This window comes from Urocitellus parryii, chromosome 7 (assembly GCF_045843805.1).
Source record: "Urocitellus parryii isolate mUroPar1 chromosome 7, mUroPar1.hap1, whole genome shotgun sequence".
Taxonomy (NCBI): domain Eukaryota; kingdom Metazoa; phylum Chordata; class Mammalia; order Rodentia; family Sciuridae; genus Urocitellus; species Urocitellus parryii.
The window spans coordinates 90,324,475-90,343,076 of NC_135537.1; the positions used below are offsets into that span (position 1 = coordinate 90,324,475).

An 18,602-nucleotide genomic window follows, 5' to 3' on the forward strand; every position below is an offset into this window, starting at 1 on the left:
GTGGTTTAAGATCCTGTGAATTACACAGATCCTTGCTCTTATATCATCAATTATTCTGGTCGTTCATGTGGGCCTACGTGGGCTGCGTCTTGTGATTTCTGGTTCTCACCCTGCAGGGACTCTCAGCAGCCTGACCTTTTGAGTCAGTTGACTGAATCGCTTTCTTAATTCCTGATGCCCACCCCCTCCACCTCTGTCTTCTTGACACCCCAACTTCCAGTAGTTCACTGAATCTTAACTTGCACAGTTGTATTCTCAGGTTCCCTTTCTCCCTTCCAAACTGTGAATTTCATCACCTAAAAAAAAAAAAATAAAATAAATCAAGACAACTTTCCCCCTTTAGTTTCTTGATCATTTTAACACACTGATTTGTTTCCCAAAATAATAGGAACAGTGTAATGTTCTAAAAGGAGGATGAAAAAGGAAAAACTTTCTCGCTTGGAACATTGAACTTGCTTACCTATATATATATATATATATATGTGTGTATATATGAACACTCATAAATGCCTACCTCTTACTTAAAGAACAGTCACATCAGAAAAAAATTACGAGATAAAACAAAACAAAATAAAATATAGGAATGGTATAAATGTGTATATAGTCACACATGCAATTTTGTACTCGTCGGCTGGCAGAAAGAGCCTCCCGAGGTCAGCTGCTCCGAAACATTCTGTTCCCATTCTAATAAAGATCCAGCGGCATTTATGCCGAGATGTGCCACCAGGTAATTCTGCTGCTGCTGCTGCTGCTTTATTTCTATAGTTCCCTGAAGCCAGAAATAATGTCACCATCTCTAAAAGCTGGAATCTGGGAAGAAATAGGTTTGCGACCAAAAACCCCTGGAGGATACAGCCACTGCAACCTGGATGATGAGCAGGTCCCATGACACACACTGGTCCCCATCCTACCTGTGTTTGGGGTAACATGCTACCCAGCTGGTCATGTGGCAGGTGGTCTGGCCACTTTATTTTTCTTATGGACAGAGATCTTTACCAAACCATGGAATCAACATACTGCATCTATATTTAATTATAATTGTCATCTTCCTTTACCTGTAAGTTTTTCTGTTGAGTATGCAAATATCAAATAATAATGAAATGCATAAAAATAGTACTTCTCTCCAAAACCCCCTGAGGGCATCACACTGTGGAATCTATATTTAGAATTTTCTATAAGGACATCTCCTTAGAAAAATCACTCCAGTAGCATTTTAAGGTCCATATAATTGGGGGTTAGATAGGTATATCTTATTATTATTATGTTATATATTTATGGATAGTACATAGTTATAAGTAATTAAATATTAATTTATTTCTATGTTTATTATTTATAATAAGATTTTATTTGTTTAAAGTCAACCTTCTGTAAGATGTAGATCTTATAAAATTTGTTGAGATTCTTAGAAATCAGCATATGGTCTATCCTTGGTGCATAGTCCATGTATATTAGAAAACTTTGTCAGCTCTGTAGTTCCTGGGTGTAGTATGGTACAATTGTCATCTAGATGAACAGATTTGAAAATTCCGTTCAGATCTATAACTTTATTGAGTTTTGGTTTAGTTATTTGTCAGCTGTTAAAAAGAAGTATCATAATGTTAAATTATGATTGTGGATTTGCCATTCTCTTTTTGGCTTCATATATTTGAAACTCTATGTGGCCTATATACTTTATGATGTCTGTTTTCTAATGAATTGACCATTTTATCAGTATCAATATTTTGCTCTTTGTCACTGGCTATTTGTCTTGCTCTTTTTTTTTTCAGCATCATCTGTACTTTAATTTTTTAAAATTTGATATATAACAGCAGAATGCATTACAACTCTTATTACATATATAGAGCTCAATTTTTCATGTCTCTGGTTTTATACATAGTATATTCACACCAATTCATATCCTCATACATGTACTTTGGATAATAATGATCACCACATTCCATCATCGTTAATTACCCCATGCCCCCTCCCTTCTCCTCCAACCCCTCTGCCCTATCTAGAGTGCATCTATTCCTCCTATTCTCCCCCTCCCTATCCCACTATAAATCAGCTTCCTTATATCAAAGAAAATATTTGGCATTTTTTGGGGGGGATTGGCTAACTTCATTTACCATTATCTTCTCTAACTCTATCCATTTACCTGCAAATGCCATGATTTTATTCTCTGTTATTGCTGAGTAATATTCCATTGTGAATATGCCACATTTTAATCCATTCATCTAGTGAAGGACATCTAGGTTGGCTCCACAGTTTAGCTATTGTGAATTGCGCTGTTATAAAGATTAATGTGGCTGTGTCCCTGTAGAATGCTGTTTTTAAGTCCTTTGGGTATAGACTGAGGAGAGGGATGGCTGGGTCAAATGGTGCTTCCATTCCCAATTTTCTAAGAAATCTCCACACTGCTTTCCATATTGGCTGCAGCAATTTGCAGTATCACCAGCAATGTATGAGTGTGCCTTGTCCCCATATCCTCACCAACACTTATTGTTGTTTGTATGCATAATAGTTGACATTCTGACTGGAGACAGATGAAATCTGAGAGTGGTTTGATTTGTATTTTTCTAATTGCTAGTGATGATGTACATTTTTTCATGTGTTTGTTGATTGATTGGCAATTACCACGGTAGCAAATTGTTTCAGGAAAGGGTCATCGGTGAATTCTGACCAGTAGTTGAACGTTTCATGCAAACAGGATATTTTCATGGTGTCACAGCATCTCTCACAAGAGTGAAAACAGGATCCATTGAGGAAAAAACTGACAGGAAACACCAAAGTGAACCTGAAGAAATATAACACACACAGAGACCATTTTCTCCTGGATATTTTGCAGTGAAAAGGAAACACCATTACTTCCAAGATCTTCTCCTCAAATATGTGTAAACTGAGTAAATCATGGGAAAAAAAATTTAAGCAAAACTTGAAGAGAATACTACCAAAGAAAGCCTATAATTTTCTAAGACCTCAAGTTCATGAAAGACAGACCAAAAATCTGTTCCACAATAAAGTAAAGGAAAGGGACATGACCATGTCTATTTAATCTTGGATTAAAATTATTTTTGTTAAAAAAGAAAAGAAAAATACCTTAGATAAGTGAAAATATTAAGTAGGACTTATAGATAGACAATAATTTTGTATCAATATTAATTTTCTGATTTGATTATTGCATTGAGGTTTACATATGATAATGTGTTTTGGGAAACACCTAATAAATATTTAAGCATAGAAGAATTTTGTTTGTAACATATTCTCAGGCAACATAGGAAAAAAAAAATCTGTGTAGTGTGTGTGTGTGTGTGTGTGTGTGTGTGTGTGTGTGTGTGACTCTACCACAGATAAACAAAGTGAAAAAAGGAGGGAGAAGGAGAGAAAAGAGGTACATAGCAAAAAAAAATTAGAAAATATTTCAAAAGTTAATACCTGGTAAAACTGGGTAGAGAATAAATAGATATTCCTAAAACTCTTTTGCAACTTTTCTGTATATTTGGGATAATTTTTTACAAAGTTAATGTGTTCTTGTCTTGAAGTCTATGCTATTGGATAGTAAGAGAGGCAATTTAGCTTTCTTAATTTTACTGTTTTCATTATACATTTTGTTCTTGTCATTTTACTTTCAAACTCTCTTTGGCCTCATAAAGTACAACTTGATGACACTGCATCTTGCTTTTTATTTAGTCTAACAGTCTCATCCTTTTGGTTGTAGCTTAGTTGGATTAGACTTAATATTATTCATATAGTTGGAATTAGGGCTATGATTTTTATTATTACTGTGCTATTTGTCCTTTCCTGTCTTCATTTGGATTAATCAAATACTTTCCAGAACTTCATTTTAATTTCTCTATTGACTTCTCTGCTTTGCCTCATCACTTGTTTTTGAAATTATTGCTTAGGAGTCCCAGTACTCACCCTGATGTTGGAACACTTGACTGAGCGTTGACCTCATTATTTCTATTGAATTGAAAGTCTTGAAATATTAGGTATCTATTTGCTGTCCTCCTTTCATATGGTGTCATATATACCTTACATATATGAAATATGCATGCAATGTTACAAATTTTTCCTCTTGTCATAGACATTTTCAATAAATTAATTAAGTACAAAATGCTCTATTACATTTACTCTTAACACTTCTCATTTCTGATGCATGTTATCTCTTTCTGTAGATCTGTCAAAATGCCTCAGCCTAATGAACTGCATCAGTATTTATTATAATTCCAGAACTCAGGAGACAAATTATCTTGATTTTGCAAATCTAAACATGTTTTCACTCTACCTTTATTTCTAATGGATATTTTTGTTGGGTATATTAGTATCTCCTTCATTTTGCACAACTTGTGCATCTCAAGGAGGCATCCAGTTAGATTCAGAAGACTCAAGGGAGAAAAACGTACCTTGAAATTATTGATAAGATCAATGTAAAACTTTTACTTGTAATAACTACAAAAGACATTGGTATCCATGATAACATGAGAAGCAATTGGAGCATGTATATCCCAACACCTATTTACTTTCAACAAAAATAATTAAATGAACATATTTCCAGGCCCATTAGGATTATAAAGTTTATAATCCATATGCATTTTGCATATTCAAAAATGGTTCAGCCTGAATTGGGTTAAAGTGTGTTTTGATGCTGTCTATGAGAGAAAAGAGTTTTGCCACGAAAATTAACAGTGCGAACTTCATCATATGGAAGGAGTGGGGAGGGTGTGCAGGCAGAGAAATGCTTAACTCTGTAAGCTGGGTCACAATTTAGTTGTATGAAATCTTTTTACTAAAAAGACTTCTTAAGTTTTGGATCAGAATTTTTAAAAAGTAGTTCTTTTTACAGCATGTGATATATAGAAATTTACTCAAGAGCAGGGATTGATGAACTATAATGACAGAGACAAATCTGACCCTCTGCCAGTGTTCATGAATAAAGTTTTATTGCAATACAATCATGCTTACTCATTTGCATATAATCTATGGCTACTTTCATATTGCAAGAGCAGAATTGAGTAGTTTTGATCTAGATTCTATGGATGAAAAAGCCTAAAATATTTATTATTTGTTCCATTACAGAAAATGTTTGCTGAACTCTGCTCTAAAGGAAAATAAAATTAACAGCTTACTATATGCTAAGCAATTCATCCACATAATTTTAATCAAAACGATTCTATACAAATTTCCTAAATCACCTCTATTTAGCAGGATGTTTTGTGGATGCAGTGATAATCAGTAGGACAGTGGCTGCCGACATGTATTATGGAAGTAGGTAAAAGGAATGACTCCTATAAATGAGAATTCTAGGGAGCTATGAACCCACATTGAATATATAATTGATGTGGTCATAGAATAGAATACAACTTTGGGATAAATATCATCACCCCCATTTTATCAACCAAAAAACTGAGATCCAGAGGAGTTAAGAAAATTGGCAAAAGCCAGGTAGCTTATAAGCATCAAAACTGTTTAAAAATTTAAAAAGAGGAAGATTTTAAATGAAAACTCATGCTTATTGCCCAACTAATAATGGATTCTGATTGTCTTACCTTTCATCTTTTCTGTCTTCTTCCTTCTTTAGCTTTGGGAAAACGTCTGTAGTTCTGATCATCTTTGTGGAACATTATCACTCCTAACTTCACTTTTCTCTTGGAATCTATATCCTTCTGCTTCTGACCCACCCAACGACATTCTCACCAATTCCTTATTTATGTGTTTTGATTAAAAGTCTCTCATAATCCTTGGCTCTGCTCTGACCACGTTATTTGACTCTCAGAATTTCTCTCCTCAGCATTCCTGAGTCAAAGAATTAGTGATATTATTCAATATTTGTTTTTTATGCAAACATTGAAAAAACATCAGTCAATTTATTATTAAGATGCAGACAGTGTTGATTATCAAAGTCTGGCATATTTCTTTTTCAGTTCTGCAAGGAATGATATACTAAAATCATTACAAGGAAGACCCTTGGACATGGAATCAGGAAACCCACATTTAGGTACTAACTCTATTACTGAGTGTAACTTTCTCATTTGTAAAATTTAGATAATTATAGGTATCTTAAAGACTTACTGTGAAGTTAAATGGAGCCAAATTTTGTGATGGCACTTTGTATAAATACAGGTAATTGCACATATATAGGGTGGTGGTATTAATGTTAATTTTACTATTAGGTATTGTGTAAATTCATTTAAGCTCTCATGCTAATGCTTTAATATTGCAACATGATCAAGGGGGGAAAAAAGAACATGAAGATTAGAAGCAAAATATGAGCACAAGATGCTGTTTTAGAGGACACCAGAAACAGTGCATAACTTGGAAAGGCCAATTGACAAAATGCCAAAAACTCAAGTCCATGGAAAAATCAAGCAAAAAGAGCACACACAGACCCATGACTCGGGTTCAACTTTCTCTTGAGAACCTTGAAGTAGTGTCCTTTGTGTTGTGTTTTGTTTTGAGCTAGAGTCTCCCGTACATGGCCCAGTCTGGACTTGCATTTGTGATCCTCCTGCCTGAGGTTCTTGGTAACTGAGATTACATCACACCTCACCACAGCCAGTATTAAAGGGCTCCTTTTTCTTAATACGTACTTTATTACTTATAAATAATACGTTTTACAAATTACACATGCTGGTTTTTTTTTCTTCTTTTTTTTCTGGTTAGCTTTTATTATTTACAAAGGGTAAGGATTGACAATTAATGGGTGCAGACAGGTTTCTTATGTAAGTGACAAAAATATTCTAAAATGGATGGAGGTAGTGGTGGGTGCACAATTCTGAATAAAATAAAAGCCCTTGACTCTACACCCATCCACTGCGGCAGTCACTGGGAGAGTCACCAAATATGTGCATTAGTTCATTTATCTAGGCACATTGGAGGCTTTAGGCCAGTGGACAAAGAACAATGCAATGCCTTGCTCCAAGGGACTTGCTTTAGGCCATGAGCTATGAATGGGAGTGCCATGTGTCCCCTGAAGATGGAGGCTAAATGAGTCAGTATGTGATTTGATGCATTGCAATTTTTTGCTTTGGCACACATGGTAGAAACTGGTGAGATTAAATATCCATTAGGCTGAGCCTTTGGCCATGCTTATTGGACATGGAATATGAGCAGGAACTAAGCCTTAAAAAATCCACTTGATTATTGGTATCATTTGTTACCAGGCATAGCCTAGCCAATTCTGACTGATGAACCTAGCAAGTTACAAATTAAACTGAAAACTTCCAAGTCTTCTCTGCAGAAAAGATTCTAAGAAAATGTATCAAATACCAGAAAGAAGGTCGACAAGTAGGCATCTCTGATAGTAATTTTAGGAGGAATTGAAAGCAAATATTCTTCATACCTTCTCCAAAAATTGATAATTAAATAAGTCATTTTTCCCTGAATGAGTAAAAATGAAAGAGAAAAACCATGAGTTAGTCAAGTAAAAGATGTATCATAGTCATATGAGAATAAGGTTCCTCCTGAACATGGAGGTGATTCACTTATGCTAGCACAAGGGATTTGTTCTCCAGTGAACACCAGGACAGCTTTCCACACCCTTCTTCTCTCCTACTGTTTCTCCTCATCTGCTTATCTTTTTCCTGCAGTTATGAGGATTAAGTGAAGTGATATACAGGAACATGCTCTGTAATTTGCAAATGCTATATGAATATTAGTTGTGATTTCTTATTCTATGAAAAGCATACAGCTTTCTCTGCTCCGATCACCTTCCAGGATTGTGCAGAATCCCCTTTGGGTGGGAGGATGCAAGTGAAATCACTTCATAAATTTTAAAGACTCATGCATATCTAACCCATTAGCATTATTTTAATATGCATTCTTAATAATTTATGTATTTATTTGTTACCATATTGTACAATGTACTAAATCTCTAACACTGAACTAGTGACTCATCTGCTGAGAACAGATTTTCTTTTTCTAAAAAAAAATAGGGAGAAAATGGCATCTGTATATTGGGGACAAAATGAGAAATGGTCTGAAATTGCTTCGCAGCTTGTGGAATTTCTCCTCAATAAGTTAATGGTTGTTGGTGTTTTTGCTATCTTCAGAAGGACTCCTTCATTTACCGCTGGTGGAGAGTGATTTATTAGTTGAGATAAGATCTGGTTAAATGTTAGGAAGAACACTGTGGATGACCTATAAATCACCTATTTCTACCCACCTTTTGTCAGAAATAACATTGGTGTCCTGCTCTCCAGCTAATGGATCCTGTTTCTATCATCTGTAAATTTCAACATTAGGCTGGGTCACCTAGAGTCTACAGTGTGCAGAGCCTGTCCTGTACCTCTTGTTGGGCATGTGAAAAAAGGAGGAATTAACTCTTTCAGTCCACTAAAAGGTTAGCATCATGTTGGGTCTTAAGTTTTTGAGGAACCTCCCTCCAAACTATTTTCTGTAATGACTACACCAATGCACATTCCTGCCAACAATGTAAATATTCCCTTTGCTGCATATCATTGCCAGGACCTGACAGTGTCTTGCTTTTTGATAACAGCCGTCCTCACAAATGTGGGATGCTCATCCTGACAAATAAATTTAGCCCATCATAGAGGAAGATGGACAACTCTAGACATCATCTTCAAAAGAGATTTGCTTGGTCAGAATGGAAGACAGGAAAGCTGTTTATCCAGCCCCTACAATTCTTGCACACTGGTTAATAGAGATGATTGAGACCATGTAGATTGTGCACGAGTCTTCTGCATTACTCTTTTTCTGGTTGTAATACAAAATTCTGGTTGGGCTTTTTAGGACAATGATAAACAAGACAATGATAAACAAAAAATGAAAAAACAAAAGGATGGAGAAGATAAATTAACCTAGGGAATATCAAGGTTGATCACTACATGCAGTAGCTGTGAGTTCCCCGGGTTGTATCTGGCAGCCACGGGCAGCATGGTGACTGAAGCTGGATTTCTTTGCAACAAAGGGAAATAAAGCCACTGCTGTAAAAACACAGCTGCCTCTCTTGCCACCAAATAAAAAGAAACCAGACTGACTAATCCAAAGCTCCTTTTGGATTTAATGCCACTGTTTTGGTTTTTTAATTTAAATTGGAACAAGGGTCAAGAAGAATGTTGCGTTTTCATCTTTTTCTTTTGACGTTCTCATAAAAAAAAAAAACCCTGCAATTGTAAAGAAGGGTAAAATAAAAGAACCCTAAGACATAAAGGGAAATTCATTACCTATAGAAGTAAGCACAGGAGGGCTGGGAAAACAAAGTTGGGATTTAAATATCAAAACCAGAAAAGCAACAAAAACAGCCTCAGGTGAGTGTTTTTTACTAGATGTGAGAAGATGATAGTGGATGTTTTCAGAACCTAAAGACACTCTACAATTAGTGATATGGAAAGACGGAGGAACATTTTCATGTAGCTACTGGGTGACAGTGAAGTATTACATTTCCATAAGGCTGGTTTGCCCAGAAATTTTTATTAAAAAGTTTCTTTTATTTGTAAAAATTTTTACATATGTCACCTCATTTACTCTTTGTTTTAGTAGGCTAATACGCTCACTATATTTTTTTCTAGCTTTATTGGGATATAATTGATAACTTAAAATTATACATGCTAAGGTTTAAAATATACTGTCCTGATATATACATACATATATGTTCATATATGTATATATGCATATATATATATATATAATATATGTATGCACATATGTGTATATACATGCATGTGTATATGTATATACATATATACATATACACATACATGGTATGCATGTATATATGTAATATATGTAATACTGAAGTTACTACTACCATCAAGCTAATTGACATAACACTTATCCCACATAGTTCCTTTTTCCTTATGGAATGGATATTTTCCATTTACCTTCAGGAAATTTCAAGTATCCAGTACATTATTTTTATCTATCCCCAATATGCTGCACATTTTGCCTTCAGCAAGCATTCCTCTCGGAACTGCAAGTGTGTGCCCTTTGATCAGCAAAAGCTCCCCATTTCTCCCACTGCTCTGACCCTTGGTGACTATCTTTCTCTTATCTTTCCATGAATTTGAACTTTTAATTCTATGTACGAGTGAAATCATGTGGTATTTGTGTTTCTGTGTCTTGATTATTTCACTTAATAAAATGTCCTCCAAGTTCAGTCCTATGAAAAATTCAGTGAAATTCTTCAGAGACAGGGAAGAAAAAATCCTAAAATTCTATGAAACCCTAAAAAATTCCAAATAGGTAAATGAATCTTGAGAAAGAAAACAAAGCCAAAGTTATCCCACTTCCTGATTTCAAATTATATTAGAAAGCTATAGTAGTTGCAATCAGTTTTGATCTTAGCATAAAAACAGACACTTATAGCTATGGAACAGAATGAAAGACACAAAAATAAACTCAGTCATATATGGTCAAGTAGTCTTCAAAAGAGGTTGTAGATCACACAAGTGAGGAAGGATAGTCCTTTTGATAAGTAGCATTCTGAAACATAAATATCCACATGCAAAGAAAGAAAGGGAGGGAGGGTGGAGGCAGAGAAGTGGTAAGAAATTGGATCCTTACCTTACCTCATATACAAAGATCAAATCAGAATGGATTAGGAATGTGATGAAAGGGGCTGGGGTTGTGGGTCAGCGGTAGAGTGCTCACCTAGCACGTGTGAGGCCCTGGATTAGATCCCCAGCACCACATAAAAATAAATAAACAAAATAAAGGTATTGTGTACAACTAAAAAATCAATATAAAAATAAAAAAGAATGTAGATGTAAGACCAGAAACTGTAAAATTCTTACAAGAAAAGATAGGGTAAAATCTCCATGAACTTGGTATTGATAATGTTTGCCTGTGTATCACATCAGAATTATAGGCAACACAAGCAAAACTGAATAGGTGAGACAGCATTAGACTAATTTTTCTCACACAAAGGAAATAATCAACAAAAGGACAAGACAACTAATGGTATAGGAGAAAATATTTGCAGGCCATATATCCAATGAGAGTCACTATGCAAAATATGTAAGGACTCATAAAATTCAATACCAAATCCTAAAATTTAACCGAATTTTAAACGAGCAGAAGACCTGAATAGACCAAGTGAGATATACAAAAGGCAACAGGTGTAAGGAAGGGTGCTGAACTGCCCTTACTATCAGCAATTCAAATTAAAACCACAATGAAACATCTACCACATCTGTGATGATGGCTGTTATTAAAAAAAGCGAGACACTGTCAGGTACTGATATGGAGCCCTAAGGGAAAGTTTATGCATTGTTGGTGGGAATGTGCATTGGTGTAGTCATTGAAGAAAAAAGTTTGGAGGGAGGTTCCTCAAAAACTTAAGACCCAGCATATGATCCAGCAATCCCAGGATTGGGTTTATATTCAAAGAAAATTAAATTAATATATAAAAGATGTGCCTGAACCTGCCACATACTGGGTTTTATTGTCACAATAGATAAGATATAGAAACAACCTAAGCCTCTATCACTGGATCTATGCATAAATCAAGACAGATCAAACACACACATGGGGTATTATTATTCAGCCTTGGAAAAGAAAGAAATCTTCACAACCTGAGCAGCTATTCCTATTTATAAGCGAGGGAAGTCGAAATTCAGAAAGGTTAAGCTAAACCCAACAGTCAGTTGGTCAGCAGTTTGAGAATGTTAAGATTTGGATGCTAACCTGGTTGACACCAAAGCTCAAGCAATTTCCAGGATGTCAAATATCCGCTGGAATGTCTCTAGTCTCCTCTGCTTCCCGGCATGTAGCACCATTTCTTAGCATCCGTCTGCTAACACACCACTAATACCAAGGATAACAATTCACCATGAAAGATGAGTTCCAAAACAAACCAGCCTCTTCACTTCCATGGTACTAATGGAGTCCTATGAAACAGCACAGAACAAGTCACTTGTAGGTTGGGAATAATAATTTATTCACTCTTCCTTCTTTACTAGGATATCTTGTGATCTCTCTAATCATTAGTTCAATGTCCCTCTAAATATGACGGCTGTAAAGGGACCACTCTATGCTTTGTATAGAGATATGTGCCTATTCAGTTCTCAATAATTCCCTGAGTACGGCATTCACACTTAAAAGTTTCACTATAAAACTCATAAAACAAATTCTCTACCACTTAAGACTTCTGTGTTTCTAATTGTTTGCATTTCCCAATTGCCCCAGAAATGATAGAAGCTGCAGTGGAAAAATGACATTTCACTGACACATAGTGGACAATAAAATGCCATAATTAGGTCTAACATGCATGAATATTTTAGAACTATGCCCAAAGAATGTTAAATAAATCGCTAAAAATGCATGAACTCCTGCAAACTTGGACACTCCTATTTCAGTCTGCTTTCTTGCAATATTTTCCCTCTACCACTGAGGTATATTACCAGTCCTGGAATATTTTTCTACAGCCTTAATAACTCCAGAAGTTTGCTTTTTCTGGTGATAAACATTTCTTTCTTTCTTTTTTTCCTGCTTGTAAAAAAAAATCATTTCCACATCAGGAGCAACAGCTTGTGGACTTAGCTGAAGAACTCAAAGGATAGCTCATCCTGTGTGACCATTTGAAGTTCAGATCCTTGCAGGGCTCTCTGTTGCTTCTTCATCAAATCCAGAGGTGGTTTCTTTTGGTTCAGAGATCTGAACTAAAAAAACAAACTAAAAAAGACATTTTTTTTGGAGACAATCCATAACAGAGCAGCATGCACTGGATTAGTTCAATCAATGCTCCCAACCATAAATGGAAGCGATAATTCTTTATCTATAGAAACCTGAAATCCCACTGAAAAAATGTAACAAGTTCTCTCTCTACCCAATCCCCCCCCACCACTGGAAGTGTTCCTGTTACTGTCCCATTCATTTCCTGGGTGGGGCTTCCAATCCTTTTTTTTTTTTTTTGTACCCTATGATCCTGTAATCTGGGGTTTGTCCAGTTCCATTAATCTTCTTGGTCACATCCAAAGTTGATGTTATAGAATGCATCCCATTCAACCTTTTTCCTGCTTAGGGGTTTGAGATCATTAGTATAATTTTAAATCTCAATGTAGTTAAAGGCTGTTTGTGGTTTATTTGCAGTGTCACTTATTTAAAATGTTAGGGGACTTCACATCTCTTTGACAATCGTCATTCTGTGTCAACAGCATACACATTGCTCTTCTATAGATATATTTCTTAGAATTTGTTGCATCACTTTTTTTTTTTGCTCGCCGCCTTTCCCTTCATATCCTGCAAATTTAATTATAGCAACTTCAATTTATTTATTTATTTATTTATTTATTTATTTATTTATTTTATTGTGGTTGTTGGGGGCTGAGAAAAATGAAGAAATGGGGAATTCTTGTTTAATGGATGTAGGGTTCTAGTTTTGCAAAAGGAAAAGAATTCTAGAGATTGGTTGCATAAGACTGCAAATGTAATTAACACTACTGAACTATACACTTAAAAATGGCTAAGATGATAAATTTTGTGTTATGTATATTTTACCAGAATTATAAACAAGAAAAAAGAAAAAGAAAAATGACCCTCAAAAGATGATCTGAAATCAAAGACCTGAAAAAAATTGATAAATATGCAATTAAGTATAAATATTATCTCTAGGAAACAATTTACAAGTTTATGAGTTTTTTTTTTTTTATTGGTCGTTCATAACATTACATAGTTCTTAATACATCATATTACACGGTTTGATTCACGTGGATTATGAACTCCCCCTTTTACCCCGTATACAAATTGCTGTATCACATCAGTTTCCCTTCCATTGATTGACATATTGCCTTTCTAGTGTCTGATGTATTCTGATGTCTGTCCTATTCTCTACTATCCCCCCTCCCCTCCCCTCCCCTCCCCTCCCCTCCCCTTTTCTCTCTCTACCCCTTCTACTGTAAATCATTTCTTCCATTTGTATTATCTTGTCTTACCCCTCCTTTCCTCTTGTATGACATTTTGTATATCCCTGAGGATCGCCTTCCATTTCCATGCAATTTCCCTTCTCCCTTTCCCTCCCACCTCTCATCCCTGTTTAATGTAAATCTTCTTCTCAAGCTCTTCGTCCCTACCCTGTCCTTGTTTACTCCCCTTATATCAAAGGAGTCATTTGGTATTTGTTTTTTAAAGATTGACTAGCTTCACTTAGCATAATCTGCTCTAATGCCATCCATTTCCCTCCAAATTCTATGATTTTGTCATTTTTTAATGCAGAATAATACTCCATAGTATATAAATGCCACATTTTTTTATCCATTCATCTATTGAAGGGCATCTAGGCTGGTTCCACAGTCTTGCTATCGTGAATTGAGCTGCTATGAACATCGATGTAGCAGTGTCCCTGTAACATGCTCTTGTTAGGGCTTTAGGGAATAGACCGAGAAGGGGAATAGCTGGGTCGAATGGTGGTTCCATTCCCAGCTTTCCGAGAAATCTCCATACTGCTTTCCAAATTGGCTGCACCAATAAGCCTTCCATAGGGAAGCCAAGATATTAGTCTTTTTTCTCCTTGAATCATTTTGTGCAATTGAATGCACTTATTGGATACCAAGCTCTTAATTATACCTTTTCTCTGAAACACCTTAATTGACTCAAAGACTTTAACAGTAGTTTTGATGGCCATTCCTTTCATTTTGTCCTCACCAAGAGTCTGAGTTTTCTTTGGCCTTTGTTAAATTCAATGACATTCTCAATGATACCTTTTTATAGATTGTATTTCAAAAGCAGTTTCCTCCCTCATTCTTCCAAATTCCTGAACTTCTTGACTTCTACTTCCTTTAAGTTCTTTTCCAGACTCATATTTTTCATATAATTACCTTACTAAATATTGCCCCAAATATCTACATCGTGTACCAAATAATATTACATGACAATAATGGTAGTAACAGAAGCCCTTAAATCTCAACTACTTAGCAAAAGTCCAACAAGGCTGCTCAGGGCTTCTCTAATGCAGTGTGGTCACTCAGGGACTGGATGGTGCAAGACACAACCTGGACACAGGTTCCCACAGTCATTGCAGAATCAAGAAGAGATCATCATGAAGAATGCGTCCTCTTACCAAAGATTCCATCCAGGGAAAATTCAGAACATTTTGTTCACATTCCATTAATATGTGTTATGTCCGTGTCCAACATCATGTAAGTGAGGGAACATAATACTAGAAATGGAACCAGAAATGTCCATTCCTGAATCACAGCTCCATATATACCTGAAGAATATTCTGGAATATCCCCCTCGACTGTTTTAGCTCAATAGGCCAGGAAAGGACATTCCATCAAAAGGGTCACCTGTCTATTCATTAAATTAGTAAATACCTTCCTGCCCATAAATGTAAAGAATAATGCTTGGCTTAATCAGATTTTTCATTGTTTTGACCAAAATACCAGTCAAGATTAACTAGTATTCCTGTGTGTATATACATGGCTGTATAACCAATGTGATCCTGCAATCTGTACATGTGGAAAAATGAGAATTCATACCCAATTTAATCAAATGCATGATATGTCAAGATCATTGTATTGTCTTGAGCAACTAATAAAAAGAAAAATAATAACATAGAGGAGGAAAAGTTAATTTCAGCTGATAGTTTCAGAAGTTCAGTCCCTGGTTGGCTGAATTCATAGCTCTGGGACTGAAGTGAGGCAGAACATCATTGTGGAAGGGATTGGAGGAGAAAAGCAGCTCAGGCCATAGCAACTGGAGGCAGAGCTATGGACAAAACAAAAATCCTAAAGACATGCCCCCCAGTGATCTATCTCCTCCAGCCACACCTACATGTCTTCAGTTACCATCCAGTTAATCCATATTAATGGATTAATCCACTGATTAAGTCACAGCTCTCATAATCTAATTATTCCTCTCCAAATGTTCTTGCTTGTCTCACATATGAGTTTTTGGGGGACACCTCATATCTCAACCATAGGAGTGCTATGATAACGTCAGTGTTGACTAAAGTATTGAGTAACAGTGTGTGACTGTTCTGGTAAAGTAGAAAGTGCACCAGCTGTGTACAATGGCTAGCGACAGATAAGAAACAACCACTCTGAGTCAGTTTCATAAGCTGGGAGATGCTTATGATGCTTTTTGGCATTCTTTTAGAAATGCCAAAAGCTTTGTTAACTATTAACTGTTTTAATATATTGGCTCTGCAAATAGAATATGCTTTATGTGCCAATATACCTACTTTCTATAGTTAGACTCCAAATAAGTTGGAATTGAAGAAAGGTGTCACTCAGCACTGTTATAAAATAATATCAACAATAACAGTAGTCATAATGATAACTAGCATTGAATTGCCTTTGGGGCAACCTAACACTAGGTATCATAGTAGTGAGCATGAACTGCTGTGAAAGTTGAGATATGCCAATAGAAGTTTTCCTGTTGCCAACCTCAGGAAGAGGACCATGCATCTTTGGAGATAGAATGATTACTGAGAAATTTTCACTTGTTGTCACTTTGTTGGAATACCGTCATTCTCTCCCTATTCAGGTAAGATTGGGGCTTGGCCATTAGCTGGAGGAGGTCTTCTCTCTATTCATGTCCTTCACCTTGGGATCAGAGAGCACTGAGATTTGACCAATAAGATTGCTACATTATGGTATCCTGTTACAAGGAACAATAACTATAGCTGTCAAGGAGTAATGTTTGAGGGTCACAACCATGGCAATAATATTGTGGTTGTGTGATCTTGAATACACTTATTAAAGTCTCCCATGTCTCAATGCTTCCATCTTTAAGAGGATATGAGCCTCTTAGAATTTCAAATGAAGATATTTATGGAATACCGGTTATGTCAACTGCTACGCTTACATTAAATATCATCATTGCTTAAAATAGTTATATTAACATTGTTTTTGTTTGTTTACTTTGAAGATCCAGGAGAGAAATTGTATGAGTAGATAGAAGGAGAAATTAATAGCACCCTTCCTTCAAATTATTCCATTACCTCCATTTGTGAACCTGTAGACACTAGGTATATATGATTTGCCATTTGGGAGGATTCTTTTACTTGTACAGACAGCTAAAATTCACCTTGACAACACTGGCTGGTGGCAGTATCAATTTTATGGGGCCCAAATTCTAACTTAAATAGATAACATATTAGAGGATGTTCTGGGAATGATGGCTATGATTTAGAACAGATTTGTGGTAGAGACCCCCCAACTCTTGTTAAAGTTGGTCATCACCATCTGTCTGAAATGGCTGAAGTTGAAGTTTTTCCAGGAGACAGTTAATAGGTCATCTGTCAGAACCCAGTATAGATGCTACATATACTTATAATCCTCCTAAGGTCTCAAAAAATCACGTCTGTATTTATCAAGAGAATAAGGTAAGTTAGTGGTTTTGAGTAAGCAGCTGTATCAGACTAACTCAGTTCACATTGCAGACCTGTTGGTCACTAGCCCTGTGACCTTGAACACATTTCTTAACCTCTGTTCCTGTATTTCCTCATTAACATCATTTAGCCTTCTGTGACCTGCCTTATAGGGTTATTGTAAGCATTAAATACTATTGTGCTCTAAAATACTTAGAGCAATACCTGAGAAAAGCCAAAATCTTTGTTAACTATTAACTGTTTTAATATAGTGGCTCTGCAAATAGAATATGCAATGAGTCACATCCCCAGCCCTATGTTTTATCTTATTTATCTTATTTAGAGACAGGGTCTCACTCAGTTGCTAAGTGCCTCACCTCAGCCTCCCAAGCCACCGGGAAGACAGGCGTGCACCACCGTACCTACCACTTACTTGAGCAACTCTGGATGGAGATGGTGACCAGCTTGAGGTGGGCTATGAGAAGGAGGATGTGTGATGTATGCAGTTTTGGAGAAGCTTAAATGATCACTTGAAGAGATCTAACAATTACATGTCCAGCAGGACCCCTTCCTCTCTAATACAGGTCAGTTGTCTGTGTATTCACACTCTATGCCCAGACCCTAGAGTAAGAGCAGCATTAATTAGGTGGGGTGCACCCACCTCAGTGGTTTTCACCAGTGAAGACCCAGATTATGCTCACCTGTGTGTTCAAAGTGGACGTGCAAGACTCTCTTAACCGTATCCACATCAGGACCTACACTGTGGAAACTCTGTCATAACACACATGTCCATGACCTCCAGGACTCTGAATAAGGTGTTATCTATTACCTTTTAGCTCTGAAAGAGACACATTTAGTTTATCAAAGCAGGTCATATTGCCATATGTGATTTTGAGAGACAGTGGAGAATAATTTTTGTTTAAAATAATATTCTTGTTTAACAGAACTAACAGATCATCATATCATCACTGAGATCAAGAAGTATAGGTAGGATTAGAAAATAGGAATGTGTTTACACTGTTATCTGGAGTTGAGGAGGCCAATGAGAGGCAGAGAGACCAAAACACTTCTTAACAATTTCATCTCAGAACTTCACTCTGCCACCCTGAATCCCCAGTTCTGCCTTAGATTGAGCTCTTTTGACTGCTTTAGTGTCCTCTCTCTGCAGTGTTATATGTACATGACTCTCACTGTGTCAAATCATATGCATTTATTTCTGCTTTTTCTCTTTGACCACATGATCTGTGAGGGAAAGTTCATTCCTCAGGTACCAGTGTGCTGCAGGTCTTTAGCACAATGGATCCATTGTTGATGTCACCCTGTATGGATCTTTTTAAATTGAAGTTTTTTC

At 36.2% G+C, this 18,602-nt stretch overlaps 1 protein-coding gene across 1 annotated transcript in view; it reads left to right on the forward strand.

Moving 5' to 3' along the window:
* Nucleotides 1–715: 715 nt before the first annotated feature.
* Nucleotides 716–18,602, forward strand: part of LOC113178625 (olfactory receptor 5V1-like) — a 48,260-nt gene continuing 30,373 nt past the window's right edge. The window contains exon 1 of the mRNA XM_077801203.1: nucleotides 716–880. Coding sequence (XP_077657329.1) covers nucleotides 716–880 — 165 coding nt within the window. The remainder of the gene's footprint in view (nucleotides 881–18,602) is intronic.